This window comes from Anas platyrhynchos, chromosome 4 (assembly GCF_047663525.1).
Source record: "Anas platyrhynchos isolate ZD024472 breed Pekin duck chromosome 4, IASCAAS_PekinDuck_T2T, whole genome shotgun sequence".
NCBI lineage: Eukaryota > Metazoa > Chordata > Aves > Anseriformes > Anatidae > Anas > Anas platyrhynchos.
In genome coordinates this window covers 71,052,959-71,080,744 of record NC_092590.1, presented here as the reverse complement: position 1 = coordinate 71,080,744, position 27,786 = coordinate 71,052,959, and the positions used below count along the sequence as shown (strand labels likewise).

At 39.6% G+C, this 27,786-nt stretch overlaps 3 protein-coding genes across 15 annotated transcripts in view; all 3 read right to left on the bottom strand.

Moving 5' to 3' along the window:
* The window catches only part of POLN (DNA polymerase nu), a 104,351-nt gene extending 89,631 nt beyond the window's left edge, over nucleotides 1-14,720 (bottom strand). Inside the window, exons 1-5 of one of the 7 annotated variants that reach the window (XM_072037827.1) lie at nucleotides 14,690-14,720; nucleotides 14,353-14,460; nucleotides 5,800-5,917; nucleotides 4,576-4,719; nucleotides 1,085-1,146 (exon numbers count right to left, since the gene is read on the bottom strand). In XM_072037827.1, the coding sequence (XP_071893928.1) occupies nucleotides 1,085-1,146; nucleotides 4,576-4,705 (192 nt within the window). In that variant the 5' untranslated portion in view covers nucleotides 4,706-4,719; nucleotides 5,800-5,917; nucleotides 14,353-14,460; nucleotides 14,690-14,720. Of the gene's footprint in view, nucleotides 1-1,084; nucleotides 1,147-4,575; nucleotides 4,720-5,799; nucleotides 5,918-5,970; nucleotides 6,097-14,267; nucleotides 14,461-14,689 lie in introns of those variants that run through there. The other 6 variants (XM_072037825.1, XM_072037828.1, XM_072037826.1 and 3 more) reach the window with 6 other exon arrangements.
* Nucleotides 6,446-14,812, bottom strand: HAUS3 (HAUS augmin like complex subunit 3). Of its 4 annotated transcripts, XM_027455652.3 has the most exons (6): nucleotides 14,690-14,721; nucleotides 14,353-14,460; nucleotides 12,565-14,055; nucleotides 11,042-11,478; nucleotides 9,169-9,394; nucleotides 6,446-7,840 (listed from the first exon to the last, which is right to left on the bottom strand). In XM_027455652.3, the coding sequence occupies exons 3-6, from the start codon at nucleotides 13,474-13,476 to the stop codon at nucleotides 7,574-7,576; spliced, it is 1,842 nt and encodes a 613-aa protein (XP_027311453.1). In that variant the 5' UTR covers nucleotides 13,477-14,055; nucleotides 14,353-14,460; nucleotides 14,690-14,721; the 3' UTR covers nucleotides 6,446-7,573. The 4 variants fall into 4 exon arrangements, with proteins under 4 accessions (XP_027311453.1, XP_027311457.1, XP_071893933.1 ...); XM_027455656.3 differs by lacking the exon at nucleotides 14,353-14,460 and having other exon boundaries at nucleotides 14,690-14,812; XM_072037832.1 differs by lacking the exon at nucleotides 14,690-14,721 and having other exon boundaries at nucleotides 14,353-14,489.
* A 7,726-nt stretch (nucleotides 14,813-22,538) lies between these two features.
* Nucleotides 22,539-27,786, bottom strand: part of MXD4 (MAX dimerization protein 4) — a 35,550-nt gene continuing 30,302 nt past the window's right edge. For all 4 annotated transcript variants that reach the window (XM_072037834.1, XM_072037833.1, XM_027455649.3 and 1 more), the window contains 2 exons: nucleotides 26,356-26,515; nucleotides 22,539-25,307 (listed from right to left, as the gene is read on the bottom strand). In XM_072037834.1, coding sequence (XP_071893935.1) covers nucleotides 25,159-25,307; nucleotides 26,356-26,515 — 309 coding nt within the window. In that variant the 3' untranslated portion in view covers nucleotides 22,539-25,158. The remainder of the gene's footprint in view (nucleotides 25,308-26,355; nucleotides 26,516-27,786) is intronic.

The following is a 27,786-nucleotide window of genomic DNA, read 5'->3' as shown; positions in this document are numbered from 1 at the left end:
TGATTCCACCAAAAATTAAACTTCCTTTAAAACAAAGACATTTTTCATCTGAACCAGATCACTTTATGATTATGTAACTAGTACCTGCCTGTGGAAGGATCAGAAATGTAAAACAAGATTAAGTGGAAAAGAAGGAATGGGTGATGAGACACTGTCATGGTGTTGCAAAGTGATAACTTGAAGAGATTAATCCTACGAGCAAAAAGTACGGAACAGAAAAAGTGATGCAGCACTAGCAACACTAGAGAAGAAAAAAGTTAACACCCGTGGAAAGCAGTACAGCCAACAAGAGCAGTAATTTCTTAAATATGTTTTTTCTAGTATCAATAAGGAAACATGTATTTTTATTCCCACACCTTTCTTTTATTCTGGGGAAAAAGAAAAAAACACAAACCAAAAATAAGAAGATATGCTTCAAGAATTCTTTATTTTGGAAAAAAAAAAAAAAAAAAGCCTTCTCCTTCTGTAACGGACAAAAGTAGTGGTCTCCTGTATGAATATATGAATGCATTTGGGTAAAAAATAATGCCTAGAGCAACTGCATGGATGAAGCTTTAAGGGCATATAGTAGACAGAAAGATGCATTAATTTCACACAGCTTATGTAGAGGACATAGTACCTGATGGCTGTACTGTATACCCCATGGGCATTATATGGGTCATGCTAGTTATGATGAAGTGACAATTTTATGCTGAGGCAACAATTCACAAAACATAAGCCACTTCACTACTACTATGAAAAGCAGCATGCTGTATTTTGCGGGATTTTTTTTGGATGCCAGTGATTGTCAAACTGAGGTTACACAACATTTTTATTCCTTAGTAACTATCTAAATGTGTCAACCTCATGTATTTCAGATCAATGTCACAATAGACTTAGTATAAATAGGAAAAGTGGGGCCAATACTCTCAAAGGTAGAGTAGATGTCAAGTGCAAAATAAGACTTATAGAGGAAAGTTATCTGAACCACCAGAATATGCAATGTACTGTGATAAAACCTGTTATGAAAGAGCCAGTCAATAACTTCCAAACTTCCACTAAAGAGTGGCTTTTTAAGTAGTCTTTTATCTTACAGTGTGCTTGCCTTTTCATTTTTCAGATGTGCATCCTTATCACCTAACTTATTTTCCTCAGTCTTCTCTATACCTTAAAAAAAAAAAAAAAGAAAACATTTTACAGTACAAATGAACCTGAGATGAATGCATACAACTTTGGTTACATGCAATGTTACACTACCAACACTAACCAAACCTAAAATAATTGCAATCAAGTTTTCAATGCCAACTGTTTTCCTCAAATTAATATAATTCAGGCTCTAAATGGCTCTGCAGGTTCCTGAATATGCACATGTAAAAGCATGCTCTGTCCCCATGAAGAAAAAGTTACATTCAGCTTTGCTACATAGCCGACAAACATGGTATTTTCCATGGTATTCAGACAAAGCATTACTATAATATTTTAAGAATGCCTACCACCTTCTTTCAAGAAAACACATCCCTTTTTGGTCAAAGTAAAGATAAGGGCTTGAGCAAGGAAAAAAAAAAAACACATTTCACACAGTTGAACTTGGTGTTAGACAGTATTATTCTCCAAAATATTATTCAGTATACTTTATTCACACATGTATCTTTAACTTATGATGCCCTAGAGAAAACTGACCAGGCTTTACCAAGAGGTTAATTTTTCCACATTGTTCATCCTCGCAAGAGAATGAGTATTGTAAGATCAGACAAGAATAGAGAGCAAGGAAGATTCAGACTTATCAAATAGACAGAAGGGTAATAACGACCAGCATCCCAATAAGGAGCAGGATTATTATTAGAGCTGGGTTGAAGACAGAGCCCTGAGGCACAGCACAGCTGTTCTCCTGGGCCCACCACCACATTACCAGCAGTGGTTGGCCTACAGTTCTGAAAATTTAAGGAAGCTTTGTAAATATACCTCAGAACTCCGCACCACGCTGAGTGACAGGGCTACGACATGCCTTCTCTTTTCTGCACTCAACACAGCCCAAGAGACCCAAGAGGAGAAGCAAATGAATAAAAGAACAAGGGCTAACAGACTAGCAGTAATTACAGATTCAGCAGGGACAATAAGAGGAGCCAGGCAATGGAGAACTCTCGTGAAGTGCATGGCCCTCCAGAGTTTGTAGTTACAAGCCCTGTGTCTCTAGATCCTTCTACTACCCAGCCAAAAAAAGCACTCCTGGGCAAAATACGCATATTGTCCCTTTCTAACTGCTGGTCCAGGCAGAGTCCATTCCACTGCTGCCTTCAGCTACAAAATTTGTATTATGAGAATGTGTCTAGCTTCTGGATCTAACAAGCTGCCACACAATATCAAACAAGGCATAAGTGGACCTTTTTCCATTTACTAAAACCGTATTCTAAAAAGTTTTGAAGAGGTAAAGCAGGATCCTATACTTAAAAGACTAATAAAAAATAATTTTAAGAGACTACCTCAGTCTCCAGAAAAGACTAATCTTATTAGTTTACAATATCACAGGCAGGTTCAGTTATTTTATCTCCAGCTTAGCCCCCTAACCTGAACTGTTAGAACAGTCAATATGGTATAACTGAATTTAGTGTCAAACATTTTAGGTTTGGTTTTCTTGACACTTCCCACAACAATAAAACTATCATTTAACAACGATAGCAATGTGAGTCTAATGTCAGCGCTTTTAATCACTTCATGGCTAGATACTTGTTCTCAATAAATTCACCCTCCAAAGATGAGGATTACATTGCTCTTGTTCAGCACACAGTGCTCAGTATGACTGGTATCTAAATCACCACACCACCTCGAATTTCTGGTTCATGAAAAAGTATCAGCAGATGGCAGTAGAAACCCATCCTTGCATTCAAACGTACTGCTGGATGGAACTATTAGAAATGCTACTGCCAAGATGACCACAATTTCACCCATGAGTTCAACATCACAGATGTTTGTGCTATTTGAATCCAGTATTTACCTTTTAAAGACAGACTTTCCAATTAAGTAGAATTAAAACTTTAAAGATCTTATCAATAAAATACAGTCCAACATAGCCATAAACAGACCAACTTTTGTTGTTGTTATTTTGGTGTGGTCTTTTGTTTGTTTATTTTAAGGTAAACTTTTCTTCCTCCCCGGATCCATGCTTTGATCAACTAAAGCTACATACATAGGCACTTTCCTAAGAGTGATTCAAATTATAAGTTTGTTCTTAAGTCTGTAGACTAGAAGCAATCGTTATTAAGATAAGGGAAACAAAACAGCTAGTCATGTGACATGCTGCCACTAAATGCTTATACTGTTCTTTCAATACCCAGTGAGAAAGGGTTTAGGAACACTACAAAGACTGCAGTTACAATTGGCTAAAAATACCAGAGACTATCATTGTACTTTTAAAGAAAGCGAATCTCTCATTTTACTGCTTGACAGAGTGAACGGATGGCGAGCAGACAACATAACACTACACAGACATCACACAGAAGGGAGAGTTCCCATATCTATGACAGAAAACGTTTAACAGAAAATGACAAGGTAGCAAGAGAAGCAGAAAAGCAATTAAATCGAGGCTGAAAGGAGATCTCACTTTCTTTAAAATAATCTGAGTTTTGGTTTTCATGTTAAGATAAATGTATTCCATGTCTTCAAATGTGCATCACCAATTTACATAGCAATGAGCTACTACCCTTTTCACTGCTACACCATCAGGCTCCAATGATCCATTATCTTACTAGTGAACGAAGAGCCTGAGCTACTGTTTTTATAAAACCAAGGTTGTAATGAATGCCATATAACAAGAACAAATGCAGTATTTAAATCTTAGTTTTAAATCCTGTTGACCAGATAATGTTCCAGGATCTACTTCTCCAGAAAAAAAAGAGAACAGAAATTAAGCAAGACTTTAACATTCTACTTCTTTCCAGAGCTACACGATTGAACTATTAAATACACAGAATTGAGAATAAAAAAAATCTTGCAAAATGTCACTAGTATCTACTACATTCTGAGGATGACGGTGGGCTTTGCCCAGAGTCAAAGATCTGCTGAGGCTCTTTTAACATTACCTAATTTGCTCTACAATTTGGACTTTTGTTCACTCTTCCCCCTAGAATTTCACAAAGAGTGAGTTGGTAATGAGCATGTGTTTAAGAACAGACAATAGTCTGGAGAACTCACTGGCCTCCTTGCAATTTCCCAGTACCTCTAGTGATATTTAAGTATCTAGCCCAGATTCAAGTTAACATACATTTAGTTTACAGTATTAGTTAATTAAGAATTGGAAATTCTCATCTGTTTTAATACCACATAGCAGAAACTAGCAGGAACAGGTTACGAAAGATTAAAAAAAAAAAAGCAATGAAACACAGAGTACTGGCAATATCTTAGTTCCCTGCACTTACACAGCATCATTTAACCAGACGAGTCCCAGCAAATGCCACAGTTAAAGCTCAATTCATTTTCTAAACCTAGAAACACTTAATTTTCTTCTTAAATAGGGACTGGAGGTTTGATGTTGTTGTTTGTTTGCATTTCAGTTTTTGCAACTGAAAATATAGACACTTAAACAGATCAAAATTTACTCACTCTGGTTATTTTTTCTGCTAGTCTGAATTCCTGTAGGAACAGACTGTAAAGCTGACATAATCCTCTGAGCAGCATCAGATAAAGGCACTGCAGAAATCTCACATCCTATATATGATGTGTAATGTTCCATTTTTACGATTATACCTAAACACGAAACACACATGAATTATGCATGCTGTCAGGGTCACAAAACAGTCTGCATTTAACATTCTTTTCAAGTTAAAGACAAAATAAAGACAAAACATAGTGAATATGTTCAGACCTTCATTCTCCTTAACAGAAAATTTCCTCCCTGACTAGTTTTTAAGTATTGTAATAAAAATTAGAAAATTATACTAATTTACAAAACCTATGAAGTGAAACTTCTTTGAAATACAAGGTTTTAGTACACTGATAAAAGTTAAACAGTTTTTTTAAGTACAGCTAAATTCTACTAAAAGAATGATAAAACGAGAATTTTCCTTTGTGTTGGAAATATTTCCCCCTCAACATCTTTAAATTAGTTTATATCTAGCGTATCCATGCATTTACTGCTGGTGGTACTCAGGTTTTAAATCAATAAAAAAAAAATCTTTCAAGAGATACCTGCCAAAATAGCACCAGTACAAGATGAAAGCAGTGTTACTATCAAAATATATAAAGATTAATGATATACGTATTTTCTGAAATAGCACAAAAGACCTCTATTCCTTAAATGTTGTAAAATTGATGTAGTCAAGTAACATTAAGTAGTATTGTTATTACATTTTTTGTCAATTTAAGGTCAGCAACATCTAAAGTCTCAATGAGTTCCAAGTATAGCTACTACTGTTCTAGATTTTATCCTTTTTCCCCTCCCATAGCATCTGTTTTTAAAGTTGTCCCACAGCCACGTTCTATAACGCACATAAAAAACTCGGAGCCCCTAGGAACAACACATATGGGAAAATTAGAAACAGAAGGCATCCATACTGACATCTTTCTTGACTTCAGTTAAAACGGAACAATGCATAAAACTTACCACAAACACAAGGTATCTATGCAATATTTTCAAAATACTTGCATCAAGCAAACATTTCCTTCTGTTTACATGGAAATATTTTTCTCAGCTCAAGACCATAGGCAGATTGCAAGTTTGAAGTACAAACATTTGTATCCAAATTCAAAGAACATCCACCAAGCTGCGTTAAATTTTTCTTAATAGCTGTCTAGCTCAAAGAGGTTTTTTTTCCTGTTTGAACTCACATATGCACTACTCTGAAGATTTCATAATGATCTTAATTCTGAAGCCAATTATCAGTTGGAGAATTGATGTTGCAAAAGACAAAAAGCATCTCAAAATTCTTATTTGTGAGGATTTAGTCTGAAACAAAAAGGAAACAAGACTAAACTTCAGCACAGCATAAAAGTGCTTACAAAGCTTACGGACAGTGATATAGGGAGGTATCCTTGAAGGCCCAGGATACTTGTGGTCATAGCCCTTGGAAGAAAAGAACTCATACCACATGATGCAAAGTCACAAAGAACTGTCTTTCATGGAACCTAATGAAGGATATAGTAGAAAAAAACAAAAACAGTTTGTAAAAGGCACTGTAGAGTGAAAGCTGGTTTGCAATTTGAGAGTAAACATGTAGAAGGGGGAAGGAGGCAGAATGGCTCTCCTTTCCCTGACATTCATGCATATCATACACCTTCTCCAAACTTTCATAATTAGGAGTGACATTGCTTTCCTACTCGGGGTAAAAACATCCCGACTTCTCAGGGTGGGAAGCAGCAGCCTTCCAACTCTGGGGCACATCAAAATGAGAACCTAGCAGACTAAATACAAACAAGACCCCAGGCGTGAGAATATGTTTAAAACATACAGATTTGCAGTAAATATCGACAACACTGAACTTGTAATGTTTGGCATTTAATAATAATAAACAATGTACGGAGCTAAACAGCATGAAACACAGATATAAAGATATACAACCAGTAAGTTAAAAATTACACATTTAAAAATAAGTTATATTCTTATATAAAAGCTTAAAGTCTGCAGTCAAAATAGTTTTAAGAAAACTGTTACTGAATTTAAAGGAAATTATCTAGCCTTCATCAATGCGTACAACACTTGCAAGCAGGCATGGCTGATGCCATCAAAAATACGTAAGACTGGAAATTATTCTATAAAAGTGTATCTACTTCCACTGGTGTATTAGGAAGCTACACAAAAGTTTGATAAACAGTCTAACAATATCAGTGAAAGCAGAAGTATGAAAGCATTAAGACTGACTTCAAATGCCTATCATCATAAATTGCGTACAGAGAACCACATGCAGTTATGCCAAAACTGGTCTGAAGTCCAAAGGTAAATTTTGAATTCATTTTCTCTGAAAAGTCTGGCTTATGTATGGACTAGTTTCAATGGAGAGGATAGGCCATAATTTAAGACATATCAAAGTGGCCATAAAAAAAAAAAGGTCTTGGTACTCAAAACAGATTCTGGTATATATTTCAATATGTTCCCATATAACAAAAATATTTCTTCTTAGGGGAACTGTAAAGGAGTCTGAATTTCTGTCTCAGAACTTTCCTCTTCAGAAGGGCACTACATTCGTGTTCCAAAATCTGGAATGACTTGCACTTTTTTTTTTTCTTTTCAATCCACCTATCAAAAGGTTCTTATTGTGCAAGAGAGCTGATCTCAAGTCTATGAAGCTTTCTTCTGTGATATGCCGTGTGCCCTGGAAATCAATATACAGGTTAGCAGAAGAGCAGCCTACATGTAATTCATTCAGCCAACCAATTAATTAAGTCACATCAAAGAACTCAAATCAAAGAACCTGGACAAAATTCCAATTTGCACTCAATGACCAGATGCCAAGCACCACATAATCCAAACTTGGTAACTGTGGGAGCTAAACATCCATTGCAATGACAGACAAATGTTAGCCTTGACAAGCTAATAGGCATCATTCCGTGAACTTGTAGACTGTTTACATTGACATGTTTTCCTATATTAAGAGCACATTGAATGTTAAACATTAAGCACTTCACCAGTGGTGAAATTCTGATTTCCCAGGCCACTGGCTTTAGCCTCCGACTGCCACTCGAGCTTCTCCACCAACTCTTTCAAGTGATCTTCATCTTTGAAAAAATACACATACAAGTTTCTTTCCATCTGATGCAACTTATTGGACTCTAAGAAGTTTCTCTTTGACTTCAAATCAGCAATAAGATCCATAATTAATTGATTTAGTTTATTTAAATCATCCTCCAGTTGATTAAACTGTTCAGTAAGTTCCTAATAAAAAAAAATACAAAACAAGAGTTAGTTTTACATTGTTAATACACTAGTTGAATTAGAAATATGAAAGTTTTTGCTTTTGGAAACCCCTTTCCTTGTTAAGTAAAAAAATCATTAGAAACAGAAAGCAGAGGTGATAAATTCAATGCATGTAGCTTTTGAGCTACATCAGGTCCTGAAAATGTAATTTCACTTACATGTTTACTAAAACAGATGAGTTGAGACCATAAGAATCTAGCCTAGATAGATGATTGAAAGACACTTCAATAAAGTTTTCACAGCAAGGTAAAAGCAAACAAACAAAAACCCAATTCAATTTTAAAATGAAAAAGGTAGCAAATGCAATTTTCGCAACTGTTAATCTTGCAACAGTTCAGTGCAGGTAGGCTCCCTTCTAGCTACAAGTGCAGAGCACAGCACTGTATGGGCTGCTGCAGGGAAAGTTAATACCCCAGCCAGACCCAGTACAGTCATCTACTTATATGTTATTTCTTTATTAAGGGAGTGAAGTTACTTTTCCTGAGAAACAGTACCAATAGAAAAAAGCGTCACTGTTTTAAGAGGTAACATTAATCAATAAAAAGTTTGTCTATGGATACAACCTGTAATCCCTAAATATGTATTGTTCCAATTCCAAATTTCTGAATAACATTGTCCTATATGTTGCAAATTCAGTTGACAACTGGAAGCATTAAAAATATATATATATTTTTAAGTATTTCATAACAAAACCCTTCCCTCGATCCACTTTTAAGATACCTAGTCGCTTACTTGCTTATAACAACCCATGCCTAACAACCCCTATTGCTTTTACAGCCTCTTTTAAAAGGGAATACTCAAGAGCTCTGTAGCAGAACTGTCTTACTACAAAGTTCTCAAAATTTTGAAGGACAGTTATTTCATCCACACAAGTCACCCATGGGCAGGACTTTTAAGGGGCTGAACCTTACTACTCAGGTACTACAGGGCAAAAAATCCTTTCTGGAATCAAGAGAAATTTAAGTGACTTTTCCAGTGATATATCCAGAAGACATTTTCCACACCACACAGACTTACCAGTTGTACATGAATGTAGATGCCTTTCAAAGAAATGAAGGGTTAGATGCAATTATTTGCTCAAAACCAAGAAATTGTTACCTGCCAACATACACAAAACCCAACATTTCCTAAGAACAATGTAACTACTAGCCCACCACCATTAAGGCAACATTTGTTGCTACCCTGCTGTACCAATTTGTGTCCCCAACCTTCATACTACATTTGTCTCAGTAAAAGAACACAACAGACATGAACGTAATAATTTTAGTAACTACATAAGGACATACCCGGCTACTGAATAGTAGCTGATTTCCTCCACAAAAGAGAGCATCATGAAGGGCATTTACATCACTATCTAGTTTGGACAACATGAGAGACTGTTCTTGAGAAGACACTGCTAGCTGGTCTTGTGCTGCAGCACAATCCTGCATCAACTTCTGAGCCATCTGCTGCAGGTTTTTGTATGTTTTAAACAATTGCTTTTTATCTTCTCCTTCCAGAAGCTGGTATAGCCTGTAACAAAAAGTTAGACACGTTTGTTTTTTTTAAAAGTTACCTAAGCATTCCCAATATTACTAGTCAAGAGAAGATCTTCCCGTTGAAGTCAGACTGAGGACTACACCAAAAGACAGGACTGCTCAGGTTACTCTTGATATACTGCTGTATCTCCCACTGATTTCATGATTCCATCTGTATATAGCTCATGAATGATTAATAGGATTCCAAATATTCCAACGTTATAAGCAACAGCAATGAAATATTGAAGTAGCAGTTAATGAGTACACAACGAATACCAATAGTTTGCAAAAGCACATGTTGTCAGCTTCTATTTCACTACGCTTTTCAAGCACAACAAATTAAGTTGTGTTTTTTTGAAGTGCTAGAAGACTGAGGACTTCAGCGGCCAGTGAGAAATGAGAAATCTTTATGACATTTCCAAGTTTACTGGACTGTTTCACATCTTGCATTTATGAAGAGACAGCTAAGGAATTCTACAATTAGTTGAGCCATGAGAAGACAGCAATACTTTACTACACCAAGCAGTACCTTTACAATACATCCCAGTCTCACAATTACTGCTAACTTTGCTCAGTTGCTACTACCACCTCTGCTTATCAAAACCTTTAGGAGTTGAGGCCCACTAAAGAACCGGATTGGTTTTAATAAGAATGGGAGCTATATTTCAAGAGTAACTGAGTTTCTTTAAAGTGTCTTTTGCTTACTAAGCATTTAGGGTTTATAACTCTTGCAACTTCCTTTCACAGTCGTGAAAACTAAGCCCTGCCTTTTTAAAGAAAGAAAAAAAGTGAAAAGCAGCAAGATAACATTGTGATTTAGTCATATGGAGACTTAATAATAAACCTGAACAACATTACAAGTTGTCAACACACACACACCTGGAGCAAAATTAATGCTACCTAATGCTGGCAATCAAGTGAGTCTGTGCAAGACTAAACTACCACTTAACATAACAGCTATTAAAACACACACACTTGAAAGAAGGGGGAAAAGCCTAACATTAAAACATTAAGTATTATAGAACACACCATCTGAAAAGGTTTTGAGTCTTAAAGTGACATCAACACAATACGTTTCTACAGTATCACCTGAGCTACAGGGAAACTTCGTTACTTACATATTGAAAGGAATCTACATGGGCAAGAGGACACAGAGGCCAGATAGCAAGGAAAGCAGCAGCAATGAGCTAACCGTGTTTCAGATGTTTCTGGAGTAGTTCCCCTCCTTTACCACATGGGGGTTTTTGCCAGCTAAGCTGATGAGGCCACAGATACCATCTGGGAAATCACTTCTTAGCAGCTCTCTGCATCTACATTTCTGGAGTAACTTCCAAGGAGCCCTAGGTCAGTGCACCATTTAAGAGAGGTTTCGCTATAAACATTCACAATATTCTCAGCGTTGCTTAGGAATGCTCTGGCAACATACACAAAACTGACACTTGAACAGTTCTCCTCAGTCAAACCTGGAAAGAGCCTCTAAGGATAAGCAAGAGGCAAATCTCAAAGGCTTCAGTTTTGGAGCAGTACAAAGTAGCTATAGCAAGCGACTAATAACTTAGCAATGGAGATAGCGTCACTTACCAAAGCCTTTATCTCCCCAGCTTTATTTCAAAATAAGTTCAACAGCAGCTGTAACACTCACCTACGAGAGAAGTCATCCTTTGGACCGATAGTGTTTCTCGGCTGTGCAGGTTGAGAGAGCTCCGATAACACCTCCAGTCTCTGTTGCAACTCGTTACTGCTCTGTTTCAGAGATTCTAGCAAATTGTCAAGTTGACGGTGCACGTCTTTCTGTTTCTTCAACTCAATTTCATAGGCTAGCTGAATAAGTTCAAATGATGCTTTCTGTCTTAGCAAATGGCTGCAGATTTCATCTTGTTTAGAAATAAAACAGTCCTGCCGAGCAATCTCACGATCCAGGTCTGCTTTCACCACCGGCACAGTCCACAGTTGTGCATGCTCTTTCAAAAGAGAAGGCAGCTCTTCATTGTTTAGCTGAGCTATATGTTGCCTAATTGTTGCAATTTCACCTTTTAAAGTAGATATTTTGGCCTCAAGGTTTTCTTGTTTTCCAACACCCTGCATAAAGCAAAATAATCGTCAATTTCCATCACGTTTCCCTCAAGCTTTTTTTCCCCCATCCTTCATAAAACTTCCCTAACACATTTTTTCTGTTCACAGAAGAGTCGTGCATTTATGTGAAAAACATCACAACTATAAAATTAATGAGCACTCTGTAAGCAGCTTTACAGAACTTCACAACATAAGGCAATTAAAGACTTAAAATGCAGATATCAAACAAACTTCAACAGATAGTAATTCAGCCCTACTGCAGGGTCATGAAACAGTTTATTGCGGAAAAAAAAATCAGAAGCTGTATTTTACTTCACACCTGTATTTCAAACATGTCCAACTGAAATGTCACATGCAAACACATTTTTATATTCAGCTGGGTGGCTATCAATACTGCAATCAGAAACAATCTTTTTCAAATTAATCCTTCAAGCCCTATATGCTAAGCATACATAAATGAAAATATACTGACATGAGTTAGTCCACAACTGTGATATAAACTAATTTTGTTCGTTCTCACAATTCCTTCATATTCTTAGTTTCCACTAGTCAGATCTAACTGTCACTCACTGAGACCTCTCTGGGTTTCAACTGCCCACTTCACTTATTTGGTATCTAAGACCATGCCACACCACCACATCCCCATATTACGAGTTTCTAAGTTTCAAAATCACCAGTGAACTAAAACTTTAAGGTTTTGCTACAGAACACGAACAAGAACATATTTATCATATTAGTTGCCCTATGCTATAAGATCTCAACTAAAGTTACAGTTATGATTGTTGTACAAAAAGAGAAACAGTTACAGTATGAAATTTCAGAGTTTAACAAAACTAGAAAGGTATTACTAGGTTCTAGTTTTTCAACGCAGTAAGTTCTAGAAGGAAGAATTAAAGGTACTCTGCCACACCGAGCAGTTTCTAAGCATAGACATTGAAGCTATTGAACAAGAACAAGAATAAAGTTTCATATAAATGTAATTTCACCACATAAAAAAAGTAAATAATAACTCAGCAGGTCTTCTTATTAGATGCAGCTGAACATGCCTGTCTCTGTTTAAAACTCCACCTTATATCATCTTTTGTGGCTTACCTCGTTCTTTAACGTCTTCAGCATGCTCTCTGCACACCGTATAGCTGAATTCATGCTTTCTTCTTTAGCTTCCATTTGAATTAGCTGATGCTGAGCACAAATATATGCCATCTGGAGCCTGGCCATCTCATGACTCTCCTCATAAGCTCCATTAGCCTCATCACAAGCGACTGGTTTGCTCTTATCCCTGAGCTGAACGCTGTCTTCATGCACATTTTCAAACAGTTCAGGCATACCTGGATAAAAATGCTTTTCAGCATATGAGGTGAGCGCTGCAGTGCACTGTTCTTCCTGAGACAAATACTTGTCCAAGGACAGCTGGGAAAAAAACACAGGGTGTGAACGTGCCCCTTGTTCTGAATCAGAAGCAGTGAAGAAAGATGCCAATTTCTTAACTCCATCCATAAGAGAAAGCAGATCATTGTCAAGCTTATTATTTGCTGCAGTAAACACTGCCAGCCCGTCTTTCAGATCTTTAAGTGCTTCATCCTCTTTTCTTTTTAATGCCTGTAACGTACTGCTGTTCTCAGAAATCATCAGCTGAAGCTTATTATGCCGATGAATTTGAAGATTTTTCATCTTCTGAAGAGTTTGAAGCTCATCCTCTAATTTCTTAAGTTCCTCTTTCTCCTCCTCCTGGCTCTGTGAATCCACAGGCTTACAGGTTTTAAGGACTTCATCTAGTGCATTTCCTTCTAAAATGGGCTTACCAGACTCCAGAAGATTATTAAAATCTTGCAGTTCTTTTTCAGATACCACGTGCTGCTCATTTACATTTCCACAAAACCACTCCAGAAATGATCTGTCTTCCGAAGACTCAAACATCCAGTCAAAGTCTTCTCCATTAAGCTCATCAGCTCCTGGATATCCAATTTTCTTAAGAGTTTCCACAAAGTCCTTTCCACAGCTCATGATTAAAGTATATTTGAAAGCAGAAAAGATCCAAATACATGAAAAAATCTAGAGCATTATTCCAGTGAGGGGTTTTTTGTTGTTTTACGTTAACATTCAGTATTTTAATAAAGGGTCTGCACAGCAGAGAAGAAGTGTCAGACCACACCAGAAAACCAAATACTATTCTGAGTTAGAGCAGTTACTGAAAGACTAGAAACCAATTTTAATGTCAGGGATATCTTAAATATACTTGTCCTGACTTGATGACCAAAGTATGTTTAACAGTTAAATCCCAGATCTTTGCAAACACTTTTATGTTTGCTTAATTGACACACATTTACCACTAACATAGAATTTTACCAGTGATTCAAAATTAACAGGTGTAAAATACCAAGTAATTTGTTGGCCTGCAAAAGTGTTTTATTAATATGGCTTTCCTCAAATTAAATTAAAAAATAAATCTTTTTAACTCTTCCAAAACAAGGGGGAGCTTTCAGTTTGCTCTAAAACCAAAGTACACTTAAAATCTTGTTTGTTTGTTTTAACTTCAGCAGCAAGCAGAATCTTGTCTTCTAAGCCTTCATTTTAAAGTTTCCTCTGCAAATAGAACAAGAAGCCCTTTAACAAAAAAATATTAAAACATAAGCTTTTTGGCCATTTATATAAAAAATAAAAATTACACTCTGAATGAGTATTCTAGTCACGATTCTAACGTTACAAGTAAAAGGAGAGTAATTCCCAGCCAACAACCTAACAGCTTTGGGATCTTAAAGTATAGCCAAAAGATGAGAAAGGACAGGGTAAATTACCGAGAATTTCAGGCCTGCGCTACTTTAGCAGGGTCCAGATTGTTTTAAGTTTGTTATTACTTAACACGGAGGTTGTAAAACGTACATTCCACCAGGAAAACCTCAGCTCGTCAGCCGGCCGGGAAGGGATGAGCGCTGAAGGAAGAAACGCACCCTCCTGAAATCCGTGTTTCTAAGTCAGCTTGGAGACTCTCTATGCAATAATAATAATAAAAAGCACAAAGAGAACCCGTTACACGAGCTACCCGTCACGGGGCAGCCCCGTCCTAACAGCCGCACCTCCACCAGAAGCCGATAAAAACCGCACGCAGCTCTAGGTTCGCCCACACCCATCGCCAAGCCGTGGAGAACCCCCCCCCAGAAGGCTTTATTTATTAAAAAAATAAACCACCCCTAAGAAGGGGGCGGCCGCCGGTACTCACCGCGGGGGCTGAGGCGCTGAGGGGAGGCGGGGGGGTGAGGGGCGGGGGGAGGGGGCGGCCGTTGAGCGGCGCCAACGGCTCAAACCGCCCGCCACGCGCCGCGCTCGCGCAGCCTCCACTGCGCCTGCGCGCCGCTCCTCTCCCGCCCACCCGATGGGCGTGGCGAAGGCGAGCCCGCGCGGGGATTGGTCCGATGCCCCGTGACGTCAGGCGGGCGGGCTCCCCTCAGGCAGCGGCCGTTGGGTCGCCTCAGTGGGGCCGCCCTTGTGAGGGCGGGCGGTTCCCTAGGAGTGGGGGGGGGGGAGATGTGCTGCTGCTCCTCTGCCCCCGTCAGGGATTTTTGGGCGTCTTGTTGCGCCCAGTGGGTCTTGAGGGGAGTAAGGGCAACAATGCTCTCTGCTATTTAACGTGGCTCAGTATTGAACAAATCCATGGTCTCAGACCGCTGTGTTCACCAGGCTCCCTGAAGCTGAGATGTGCCGGGGAGGGGGGCTGTCATTATCCTGTAGAGGTGTACCCATAAAGCGTCTTTCAGAAAAATGTAGCCAAATAAAACAAAAAAACAAAAAAAAGAAAGAAAGAAAAGAAAAGAAACAGACACAAATTCTTAATTGCTTTTTAACCTGCCTTCTTTTCATTACATGTAAATGACCCTTGGCTCCCACGTTGCAGGATTTGGTGAACATCACCTCTGCATTTAACCTTATCTGTCGCCTGCATACTAATTTAGAAACCACGAGTAAATTCACTTTTATCCCTATCAGCTTGAAGAGTGGCAAAATTGTGCCTCTGTAAAGCAAGAGCTCAATTATTTCAGTTGTCCTTTTCTGCACCTTCTACAGCATCATTTCTTGAAGTGCAGAGAGAAGATGCACGCAGTCCGCAAGGTGCGGGTGCACCAAGGTTTTCTACAACAGCAAAATTCTCCCTTCTGCCATGTTTCCAATGCACTTCCTTATGATGCTTGCTGCTTTCTTGGCCTTTTGGCTGCCACTACCTGATAAGCCAACAAAAAAGTCTCAGCAATGACTGTCAGACATTATCTGTCTTGGGAGGGCTCTTTCTGAGCTGGGCATAATGTAAAACCTTTTTCCAACAAATTGAGCATCCTTTGACACCCCTCAGATTTAGCTGTCTTCATTTCCTGGTTACGTTTCACATGCCAGGTTTTTCTGGGCTTTCCCATTTCTCTCACTAGCCTCCTTCGCTTTCTCATTGAGTCATGTGCAGGGAAGGAGGAGGGGATTGAAATATCATTTTCTATTTGTGTCAGACATTTTACCTGAGCTTCTAGTACAAGATTTTGAAGTCTTCTGGGTGTTTGCAGGCTACTTGCTTCTTCTGAGCTGTTTTTGTTGTTGTTGTTGCTGTTGTTTGTTTGTTTTGTTTTGTTTGTTTTGCTAGTAGTGTTTTTTTGTTTGTTTGTTTGTTTTTGAGGAGGGGGGGACATTTTTCCCATTTTTACAGTTCTTTTTCTTAAAATTGCATATCTGTGTGCTTTATTTGTCTTGCTGTCTCTTGTTACAGAGTGCAGCTTAATTGTATTGTGGTTGCTATCACAGAGCACCTCACCCACTAATAGCTCTTGAATTAGATCCTCTGCACTTCGGAAGACTAAATTCAGAGCTGCGTTTCATCTTGTGGCTTCTTGGGCCAGTTATTCTAGAAACAAGTCATTTATTGCACCCAGCAATTCTTTCTCCACATTTCACCCTGATGAGGCAATTGAGCCAGTGTGCATGTGGGTGGCTGAGCCCTCCTACTACATGTCCTAAATGTGCAGCTCCTCTAATCTCACTTAATGCAGCTGTTGAAATGAATCAACGCAGGGAAACCAGCAACCTCTCAGCTCAGCACAGCTACGGCTAATGCCCGTGAAGTTTTCTAGCTCCAGATCAGCACCTGTAATGCCTGCAAGGTGCCACGTGGTGATTTGTACTACAAAGTGGTCTGTGTAAGACTCAGCTTTACCTTAAGCCCTGACCTTGCAGTAATGGGTAAAAAGAGCTGTAGGGTTGAATTCCTCACCATCGGGTTACAGCCTGGTAGGCAGCTGCAGTTGAGGCTAGCTGGAGTTTGCAAATCATCTTGCAGGTGGAGTGCATCGCACCTTTCAGATGGGGAAGGAACAAAAGAATTTGCTACTTATTTTATAAAACGATGTCATTCAGCTCAGTCACTTCCATTAAAATCAGCTTATCCTATGGCAGTATTTCAGCATTGTGTTTTTAGTAATATATATATCAATGTTGCTCGTGTTAAAAATAGTTGAGTAAAAGCAAATTTTCCAATTTTTACACCTAGCAACCTTTCTAAAATTCCCCTGACCTGAGAGCAAGTCAGCTCTGCTGCTGAAGCCCACATCCCAGAAGTCAGAAGACACATCTGATACAGGAGGATTTAGGACACTTTCTTGACTGCTGCAACTAACACCTTCAGTTCCCTGTGTGACCAGATCCTCTCACTCATTCTTCACACCAGACTCGTGTGCAGTGTCCAACCTCCCCATGGCCTTGCACAAAACCTCCACCCCCATCTGTTTAGCTGGGCGAGCAGGAGCATATCCTAATTCTGTAGCTGGTTTGGAGCTACGTAGGTGTTGGCCAGTGGCCACCTCCTGAAACAGTTAAGAGCTCAATTGGGCCAGCCTTCGGGCACACTCACCGCAGGAAATAATTTAGCTCTCTCTCTACCCAGACATGAAATTTTCATGGAAGTTTTCACCACTGATTATTGTTGCAGCCTCCATCCTATCTCTGCTTTGACAAATTTGGTCAAAATTAGCCTGAAGGTTCAAAAGTTATCAAGGAAAGGAGGAGGGGAACAGATGGATGAAAGAGGAGTTGACAGACAGCATGATCTCATAATCCCCGCTGGCATAAGAATTCAGGCTAGAATTGAAATATTTTAGGTCAGAACATTGTGCACTTAAACTTCTCATTTTGAAAGAACAAGCCTCTAATGTGAAACAAATTTTCATTTGTCAGACCCGAGATCAGCTTTTAGGGGCAGAGATTAAACAGCAGCCTTCTCCTCCAAACACGTTACAAACATATCTCCGAAATTTCTCACAGTCCCCTACCCCACCCACCCACAGCCCCAGATGCTTCCCTGTGTTTGCTTTTGCAGCTCCTTATGGGTCAAGAATGTTTTGCTCTGATTCATTTTTTTTTCCTGGTTGTGTTCAGACAAAACATAATTAAAGGCTTACCTTACCCTTTTTTTCCATTCCAGGAGCAGTTGTTTTGCATCTGTGTGCAAGAACCAGAGAGGTTGCTCAGATAGCACATTGCATTCACAAGGCATTTTATGGTGGATTCCAACAAATTAAGACGTGGACGTTTCTGGAAGGATGTCTGCAAGCTCGGCACTGCTCCATCCGTGCCATGTTGCATTTGTTTCGCTGCAGAACATGCCCGAGTTGTGTCTGGTGCCTCACGGAGGAGCTATCGATTGCCCATTGGCTGCAGAGAGCAGCCAAGGAGTGCAGTTGCCGTCATGCAGTCACTGCAGCTGCCTGAGATAAACCCTCCCACCGAGATACATCTGTCACATGAAAATCTCATGGAAAAGTGTTTTGCTTATTACACGTCTAGGTTGGGGCCTCTTTTGGTGAGAAGAAATAACAGAGGAGACATTGAAACAAGTTTTTAGCTGAGGAGCTGTGATGGGGTGGAAGCTTTTTCATTTTGCATCCTACTGTTCGGTGGCTCGTAGCAGCAGGATTTTGGAGGTCCCCGATGCAGGTCACTGGAGTACCAGCCACTCTTTGTAAGCACGGTGTTCTAATGAAAGGAATCGCTTTAAGCAAATTTAAACTCCAAATTAAGCACAGCTTTTGAAGTGCCATGTGAGCTTTTACAACAATCAAGGTAGATCATAAAATCTGGCACCCGCTTGCTTTCTCTCGTGAGCACACGCCTCTTCCCTCTGGAGGAACAGGAGATCTCATTCTGAGACCTCGTGTTCCTAGAAAAGCAGGCCAAAGTGATTAGCTCTCTTCAGCTGTAGTGGATACAGTGCCATTAATAATAATAATAATAATAATAATAATAATAATAATAATAATAATAATAATAATAAAGCAGGTCCCTGCCACTTCCTTACACTGCTCACAGATGGCAGCCCTCTGCTCCTCGCCTGCCCACCACACCGAACCTTTCCTGCCATGCCGAGGCCCTTGAAAATGCTGGGAAATTCGCAAATTCCAGAAGTATAATAATAGTAATAATAGTAATAACTGAGAACTTTGCCACTGAAACCTCTTTAGACTATATTTTTAGGGGAAGCTGATGGTTATGTTACTATGAATTTAATTATAATTTAAGGCTCTTTCCCATTTAAATTAGCTTGAAAAAAAAATCATCCTGATAGTCAAGCTTCTGGATTTTTAATATTAAAGTTACTTTTCCTATAAACAAATTATAAGACGTCACAAAAGTCAGCAAAGAAGCTGCACAGGTCTTAAACTGACTGGACTTTCAAAAATAGTGCCCCAACATCAGTCATAATAAATTTAGTCATAATAAATTTATAAATCTATGATAATTTAGTAATGTGCTGGATAGTATTTTATGTGACTAGTACTTTCAAGAGAAAGCTTTGCTAAAAGCATGGTTTATAATGCTTTGTGCATGAACATTTTTGCTGATTCAGTGGCTTACTGGAATCAAACGTAAAAATACTGACAAGCCACGTACCAGGACTTCAACCTAAAAGGACTGCTTCTGTATTTTTAAGTCGTCTCTGTATTTAAGTGCAACATGCTTGAGAAATTGAAACAAAAACCAAGGGATGTCTCACACCACGGTTGAAAGTGTAATGACACAATTTGCAAAAGCAGTTCAGTTCTGTCCCGCCTCCCATCTCCCCTACTAACCAACTAAAATGCTCACCGTTGGCTGGCTGTGCATCACCTGAGGTGTGAATTCGATATGCAACAAAATACACAGGCAGGACTTGTAGGCTGCCTGTCACACGCTGCTTTTCTACCTTGCACCGAGCTGGAGTGACTTCAAGTGCAATTCTTTTGAACAGACAGTAACGCGTTTCAATTTGCACTTGGTTTTATAGGTTGGTTTTGTCGTCAGAAATTTAATAGTGGGAATTTACACAGCACCCACAGTTACAGACAAATAACGTTAATGACTATTAAGGTTACGTTGGGCCAACGTAGGTAAAAGAACTTTAATTTGAATAGCACTCTGACCTTAATGCCATACTATTAATTTGAATTGCTAAAGCTCAGTGAGCTCCTTATTAAATAGGCGTTAAAGCCATATGTAAAGATCTGCAAAGAGAAGAAACGCTATAAGCAGAGATGGTGGAAAATCCTAAGAAAAAAAACGAAACCCACAACAAGAAGGTATAAAAATCTGTATTTATATTATGACGAGATATTGGTACAACACAACACTCCGTGCGAGCACCTCGTAGGTGTGTACAGACGACCCCTGACAGTGTCCCACATCTCACAGACAGACCCTGCCTTTTGGCTCTCGGACCCAACGGCTCTGGCACAGAACCACTCGCAGCTTCACCAGTGACCATGCATGCTGAAATGTCACCGTGTAAAAATCCTTATTGCACAGACTCTATAAATTAGAGACCCCCACGTAACCACATTTTATGCCTCTCGTGCTAAATGGAAGGAAGAAATTCTGAAATCAGAGCACCTTTACTATGCTTTGCTGGGGTGCAAGCCTCTCGGTGCACTTGCCTCTCCAGGAACCTTTTGCATGGATTAATTTAAAACAAATTAGATAGAAAGAACGTGACCAAATGGTTTCTAGTATTTTCTATTTGATATTTCCCCTGCGTTTTAATTCTAGGTAGTTAGGTAACATTGGATGGGCTTCTGCAGCTACCAATTAACGATGTTGCATTTAGTCAGCCGCTTGAACAATTTGCTTAGTTGCTGGTGAAGTTTCTGTTATTTCTAATCCCTTTCCCCCTTTACCATTTGGGGGGAGTGCAGATCTTCTTTAAGAGTATCTAAAGGGATTCAGGTCTCCTTCCATCGGTTTTGGGAAGCGCAAGTTAGTGGATTAAATATCAAGTGTTAATGGCTCTTATCACACACAAAAAAAAAACGGCCTGGAGCATCAAAATATTTAACAGCTTTCTGAAGGAGCAACCTGCTTTGCAGACATTCCTTGATCAATACCGGCATCAAATGGCAGCGTATGAAATTAGCATCACTTAACTAAAAGCAGCGGTGGAGTGCTTCTTTCTTAAAGTGTCCATGTTTGCCATGGCGCTGCTCTGCAAGGACAAGTTCACTGCTCAGCACCGTTCTGCTCTGAAGCTGGTTGGGTGGAGGTGGAATCGCTGCTCCCAGGAGCAGAGGCTGCTGCAAACACCCTGAAGTCCTGCAGACGTTCGTCCTGTGGCTGAGCGCCTCTGCCTCGTGCACACAGCTTCACCGCGTCTGCTCCCTCGGCACTGAAGTCAGTTCGCTGGAGTTGGTCACCTACAACGTACAGGAGGGTGCTCAGGCAGCTGTCACGGTAACTTGTAGATCAGCAGGTGTAACTTGGTCTTTTTTAACAAAATAAGGTTGGATGTGGTACAGCTGAACCCATACCTGCTGATGTCAAGAAAAATAACACCGCTGAAGATCACAGAAAGTCGTCATTCTTTAAATTAGAGGCTGGTTTTTTTTTCTCCATCTCAAATCTCACACTAAGAAGTTAGTAATAACGAAACAGCTAGAAACAAGCTAGAAACACCAGAGGAAAAACTCTGCCCTTCTCATGGGTTCGGGGGGGCTGTTTATGGCTGCTTTAATCTGATGAAGCTCACTCTGAGATGAGTTTGGTTTTTGCACAAAACAAAATTTCAGGACGCAATCTCTGTTGTTTTTTTTTTGTTTGTTTGTTTTTACAAAACTCAGGATGCACTCTCTGGGTAACAATGTGCTGCAGCTTCTACTGGTCAAACCCTGCTCTTCCAGGAAGACACACCAGCCTCCGTGGGATACAAGGTAGGCAGAGACAGGATGGGAGCGAAGGCGTATTCATCCTCCTAATTGCAGTGGAGAATCTGCAGAAAAAGTTAACTGTTTGGGGCAGCTCTGCAAGCTGCTCCCGGCTGGCAGCAGGCTCGCAGCAGAGACCTGGGACAGGGGAAAAAACAGCCCCAAAGCAGAGGGGCGCGGGTCCTCTGCCAGCCCTGTGCTGCAAGGGGGCACGCTCCGTCCTCCAGCCCAGGAGGAGGCTGACCCTCCTCTTGCAAAAAGGGCTTCTTGGTGACTTCATCTCTCCAGAGCCTTTTCCGCAGAGGAAATGACCCAGCAGCCCTGTCATCTTTTCTCTGCTCATTCTTTCCCGGTGCAGTAATTGCAGAGTGGAAAAAGAAGATGGGCTGAGAAGTGGGAGCTTCTCACCTGCTAAAAGCAAGGTCAGGACACCAAACGGCACCTGTAGGGTTTAATACAGGAGCCAGAAGCATTCATTTTGCTCTAACGCCGTGCTTACAGACACAGTTGTGTGCACACACCGATGTGTGCACGCACACCAAGCACACGTGCAAGGATTCAGCCTAAAAATGAGGGAAACCAGCATGCCATCTCCATCCCTCGATGACACATCCGAGCCCTGGCTGTCCCCAGCGAGGGTGGCTGCACCCAGCAGCAGCCAGACCCAGCAGTGGGTGCAGCCGTGCCGTCACCTGCAGCCGGATTTCTTCGGTACCTGGTCTGCAGACAAGGGGGCTATGGCTGAAAACACCTCTCAGAGCAGGCTGCACATAAGGGAGAACAGCACGGTCACGTTTTTCTTGATCGGGAGAATAGCCCCCACTGGAATAACTGAAAAAGTGAAAACAAATAAACCCTTTTTATTTCCACTCAAGATTATTCGAGTAATTTTTATTGAAAATATAAGATCTACAAAGCCATGGATACCCAGCGTGGAAGAACTCATTAAGTTAGCACATTCATCTTTAAAAGGAAAATTTCAGGTCGACCTAAGGTACAATAATGTTCAATTTAAAATCTTGTCTTTCCTTCTGTAAGTTTCAAATCTCTTTTCATTAGGAGGTTCTGTGCAAGAGCTGCTTGTCATGAAAGGAAACACTTTACAATTCATGAGTGTGTTCATTATATAATAAATGAACAGCAACAATATACTAGCCTTTTTTTTTTTTCCTGTTAACAGTCGTGTGTTAAAGTAAACTCTTTTTTTTTTTGTTTCCATGATTTGGAAATTAGTTACATATGCACCAAAGGAGCTAGTAATTTCTGCTGCTTGTCAGCTACACACAATGAGTATATTGCTGTGTGCTTTCCCCAATAATGAGGATTTTAGTAATATGCAAGGTGTAGATAACATAATACCAAAACCTGCATCACAGAAAAGGTTAATTGTTTTCTTATTCAGCTGCCAGAGTTTATAACCTTAGGCCCCTCCCCAGAGCCAAAGTAGGGGTGGCCATCCATTAGGTTATGTAAATTAAATGTATACGTTTTCCTTGTTGGCAAGTTCCAAGCGGTAAGCGAGAGTGCAAACAAGGATCTGTAAGCTGCCACAAAATGTATTCATATTTCTACTCCGTGTTGTAAGAGCCAAAGGGAGGACACGTATGTCAGATGTTGAAAGAACAACTGAATCTTTGTTTTTGATCATTATGGTCAGTACGTCATGAGGTCTTGTAGCTGAATGCTAAAAATGGCACCACACTTGGACATCCCATAGCCTGACACAGTACATTTGTGTTTCCGTAGCCACTGAGCGCTGGTCTCACAGAGACCCTGACTTTATTTATAAGCTAACAAAAAATAGATTCGGGTGCTGAAGAATCACAGGGAGGGCTCATACAAAGACAATTAACCCTCGCACCAAAACCTAATTTTATGGTTTTACTTAAAGCCACACTGAATCAGTTGTGAGAGGGTGAAGATATAAATACACCTCTCTGCTTCATCGGCAAGAAGGTGGACAACTGACCATTCAAACAGAGGGGCTGGAAACAAAGCTTAGTTGTCCTTTAAACAATGAAAAGGAGAGGCATACATAAATGGTCACCAAGGCACAATATGACAAAGGTGAAGAGTCCCTGAGACTCTGGTCTGGGTCTGTACCATTCCCCTCCCTATACAAGTAAATGAGAACATTTAGGAAAATATAATACAAAATCTCTTACAGGAAATATAGACTACACTTGCTAAAATCACTTCCCTAAAAGTGTTTATAGCTTTTTTCTTTTTTTTTCCTTTTTTTTTTTTTTTTTTTAAAAGACCTTCTTTAAACAGGTAATGCAAAGACTGGTCCGTTTTTTTCTTACCCGGCAAGCCAAGCTCTAATGACTTCACTAAGCAGAAGTTGTATTAAAATACATCTTCATAGTATTGCTACAATTTGGGTAAATATGTTCTGAACAGCTTGATGAGTACTAAATAAACTTTGCTGTTTTACAGCATACATTTTATTTTTTTTTGCACTTTTAAAGAATAGAAAAATGCAATTATAGTGTGCAAAAGAAAAAAAAAGATTAATTATCTTCTAGCTGAATACTGTAATTTTAAGCCATGCCTTCCATAAAAATGTATTGACATGTGTAAATAGAAAAAAAAAAAAGAACAAGCAAACAGAAGTTTTCCTTGCGAGGAAAGATTATCGCAATCTGGATCACTTGAGTTCTGTATTCTTCAGACAAAGAAATTGAGGAAAAAACAAACACCGAAAACACTGAAATGCTTCAAACGTCATCCATTCCACAATAACAGGTTAAAATTGCAGTGTTGGTTTCTACTACTCCTGTTAAGATGGATAGAATGATTTGCTGCTGGTTGGATATTGAATACAAAAAAGCAGAAGAAAGTTGAGATCATCCCACATGAAGTCATTGTTAGAGCTGGCTTTTCCCCCGTTTTGAAGTACAGTAGTGACTTGTAAGTATGACCTTTCTAAAGATCATCTGAAATTTGAAGGTTTATCTGCCTGCTTCACCCAAACAACAACTGCTGAAAGAATTTATGTTACAGAGCCTGCTATACAGCATTCAAAATGTTGGGGTTTTTTTCCATGAAAAAATACCACAAAAAGTAGTTTTAAAGTTTTTGCATCTCTGAATCACTAACACATTGTAGGTTCCATTTATTCCTCGATGTTTGAAAATGGTTTCTGCAAAAATCAAAAGAACTGTCAAACTTCCTGACGCCATGCTTCCAACAGTTTGAATTTAATACTTCTTGAATGGAATGACAATTTATTTTCTTTAATTTGCAGTATGGCTACATCAAGCTAGCTTTAAGTCACAACTGTACCTAACCACAGTTCTCTGCAGCCAACCCATGATTTACAATATCTAATATTGTGGTTACAGTGCAGGGAACCGTGGGTACGAAACCTCCATGTCAGAGTTACTGTGGTTGGGGTTTCCCGGAAGAGTGGCAGTTGACACCTCTGGAATATTCATATATAAGTGCTTCAGTCAGATGGTCCTGAGTCGAACTGGTCACTCAGGCACTATGAGAGCCTGGCATTCAGTCTGCGGGAATGTGTGTAACCTCCGTCGCTCGAGCCGCTTTGCAAACTGTAGTGGTCTTCAGCATCACTGGCACTTCCAATACTGTCCATTTCACCTGGTGTAAATTCCATTCCTTCAATGTCTACTTCTAAAGGAAACACAAAAAGGCACGTTTTCAGAAATGCAGCAGCTCTAACAAGTGGTCAAGGGCCACTACTGCCTGTGTAAATCAACATTCAGGTAAGACCTGGATGGTACCTCGTTTTCTGTAATTAAAAAGACCTGGAACAGCAGTTCCTGGGGTAAGCAGCATCCTGTCCACATGAGAATTAAAATCCCTTCTGTCCTCATCCACGTACAGCACAGCATCGATACCAAATGCTGCCCCAGAACTGTTCCAACCTATGCATAGACACTGATTTTAACAAAAAAAAAAAAAAAAGAAAAAAAAAGGAAAAAAAAAAAAAACAAAAAAAAACAACACACGCACAAAAAAAAAAAAAACAACCTGAGAGGCTGTAACACTGCAGCACCACCGTTCACACTAATTCCAACCTATGCAGGTGTCAGCTAGCAGTGACCGCGGTGTAGCCATCTGTCCCCAGTAACTGCACTGGGGCTGACAACTCATCTCCCATAGCCCCTGAAAAAGTCAGCATGCACGAGTTTTCGGTCTCAGAGAAAACTGCAAATAAGAAAATAAGAAATGGTGACAGGGAGCTTGAAGAGCTCAGTCTTAAATGAGAACCAAATGCAGAAGACACTTGGTGATCACTGCACAGAAAATATTTTAAAATTTCACAATAAATGATGTGGAATTAATTTATTCACACAAATGAATTAAGACAAATAACATCTTTTCTTCCAAGAAGAAAATATTATGCCAGCCTTACCAATAATTACACTAAAAATTCGGAACATTAAATGGTAATTGTTTAAAAACCTGGCAAAAACTCACGCTGTATAAATAGCTTTACAAAAATCAAAACTGATTAGAAAAAAAAATGTTTTGCAAAGAATGTACAAAAGATGTAGTAGTTTTTTATTCTGCAGATTGCATAATGGAACAATTTTGCCTGGGTTTTGTTGAAAGCTTGAGTTTAGTTCTAAATAATGCTTTTCTGTTTTCTTGCTTCCCTGCTTCTCTTTTCCTTCCTGCTCCTGCAGCTCCCTCCGGGAAGCCCTGGTTGCGTTACCTTGTTCAGAGTCAGTGGATATTGTTGATCCCATGCTGTCAGTGCGGATGCGCTCCATGCCCTGCACGGATAGCTGCTCCAACCTGCGCTTGAGGTAGCGGTGCTCCCGCTGTAATTGTTCTTTAATATTTAGAGCTTTTCGGTCCTGTTCTTCCAATTTCTTAAAGGGAGAGAGAACTGGTAAGCCACCGGTTTTTATCCACATTAAAGCAAAAGTAACAAGATCTTTTCATGAGCAGTTCTTTTAGAGCAGGAATTGATGATCAGGCAAAATCGTCTTTGCTACTGTTATTCAGAGCTCCCTACAATTTCGACTGTCCGGGCCAAAACTGAGTTTGTTTCACAGCAAAAGACATGAATATAGGGGAAAAAAAAATCCCTTAGAGACTCCTTTGCCACTAGCAAGTTCCTCAGCTAAGACTGAATTATTGTTGCCTTGGTTCTGGGGAATATTTTAATCATTCTGTCAGGCAAAACTGTCATCATCTTTGATAACCAGAGCACAACTCAGGTTTCAGTCAGAATGCAATGCCTGTTTTGGTGAAATAAAGAAGTTTTCACCGTAAAGGAACCATTATGAGGCTCCTCAATGGTCTCCCTCCTACCACAGGCTATGGAAATGTTTACCTTTTAGAGCACTTCACTAACATTACTCCAGTACTGCTTGTATAAAATAGGAGGCATTTACCAACAATTGCCTTATTCTTGCATTTCTATTTCCTAGAACTTCTCTGGAGCTACTCTGGTAATTCTATGATAACCGCCTATCAAATCAGTGCTATTAATCCAATATTTCTCAGCAAATAGCCTCTGAAAGGATCCTGGCACAGCACTGCCTGAAATCTCCCCTGTTGCTTGAATAAAAGAAGGTATTTGGAAATAAAAAGGATACCTCACACCCTGTAAAACGTGCTGCACTGTTGGTACAAATGTCATACAGAAACATTTTACTCTAGGATTTCAACTGAACACTTTACCGATGTTTTTGTACTGATAGCCATTTTCAAAAATTGTCTACATAACTAGGGAAGAAAATACAATGAGTACAATGGGATCAAAAGCTGGAACTACGAACAAATCAAGGCCAAAAAAATAAAAATAAAAAGACAATTTTTTTCATCTAAATTATTAAATAAATTGCATGTTGTAGCAGTAAAAGCACATACAAGGAAGACTGAATTTCTCTTTGAGCTGTGTTTACATGCCCATACAATTTAGGGGATGGACTGGGAGCAAGCACTGCTGCTGCTGATTCTTCCCTACCGTCTGAATGAACCTAGGCTTGGTTTTCTAGAGAAGGCTGGCGTGGGACAGCATACACCAAACCACAGGCCAAATGACCACAAAGATTCTGCTGTTCCAATGCAACCCTGAAAGCAAACACATTTATCTTTGAAAACCTAATTGCCATTATTCAATGAGGCAGCTTCC

Coding starts and splice junctions, on each gene's coding strand:
- HAUS3 (XM_027455656.3), bottom strand. CDS start 13,476: ATGAGCTGTGGAAAGGACTTTGTGGAAACTCTTAAGAAAATTGGATAT. Junction 9,395..11,041: donor AAGGATGACTTCTCTCGTAG/GTGAGTGTTACA, acceptor TTTTTGTTACAG/GCTATACCAGCTTCTGGAAG. Junction 7,841..9,168: donor AGCTACTATTCAGTAGCCGG/GTATGTCCTTAT, acceptor TTTTTTTATTAG/GAACTTACTGAACAGTTTAA.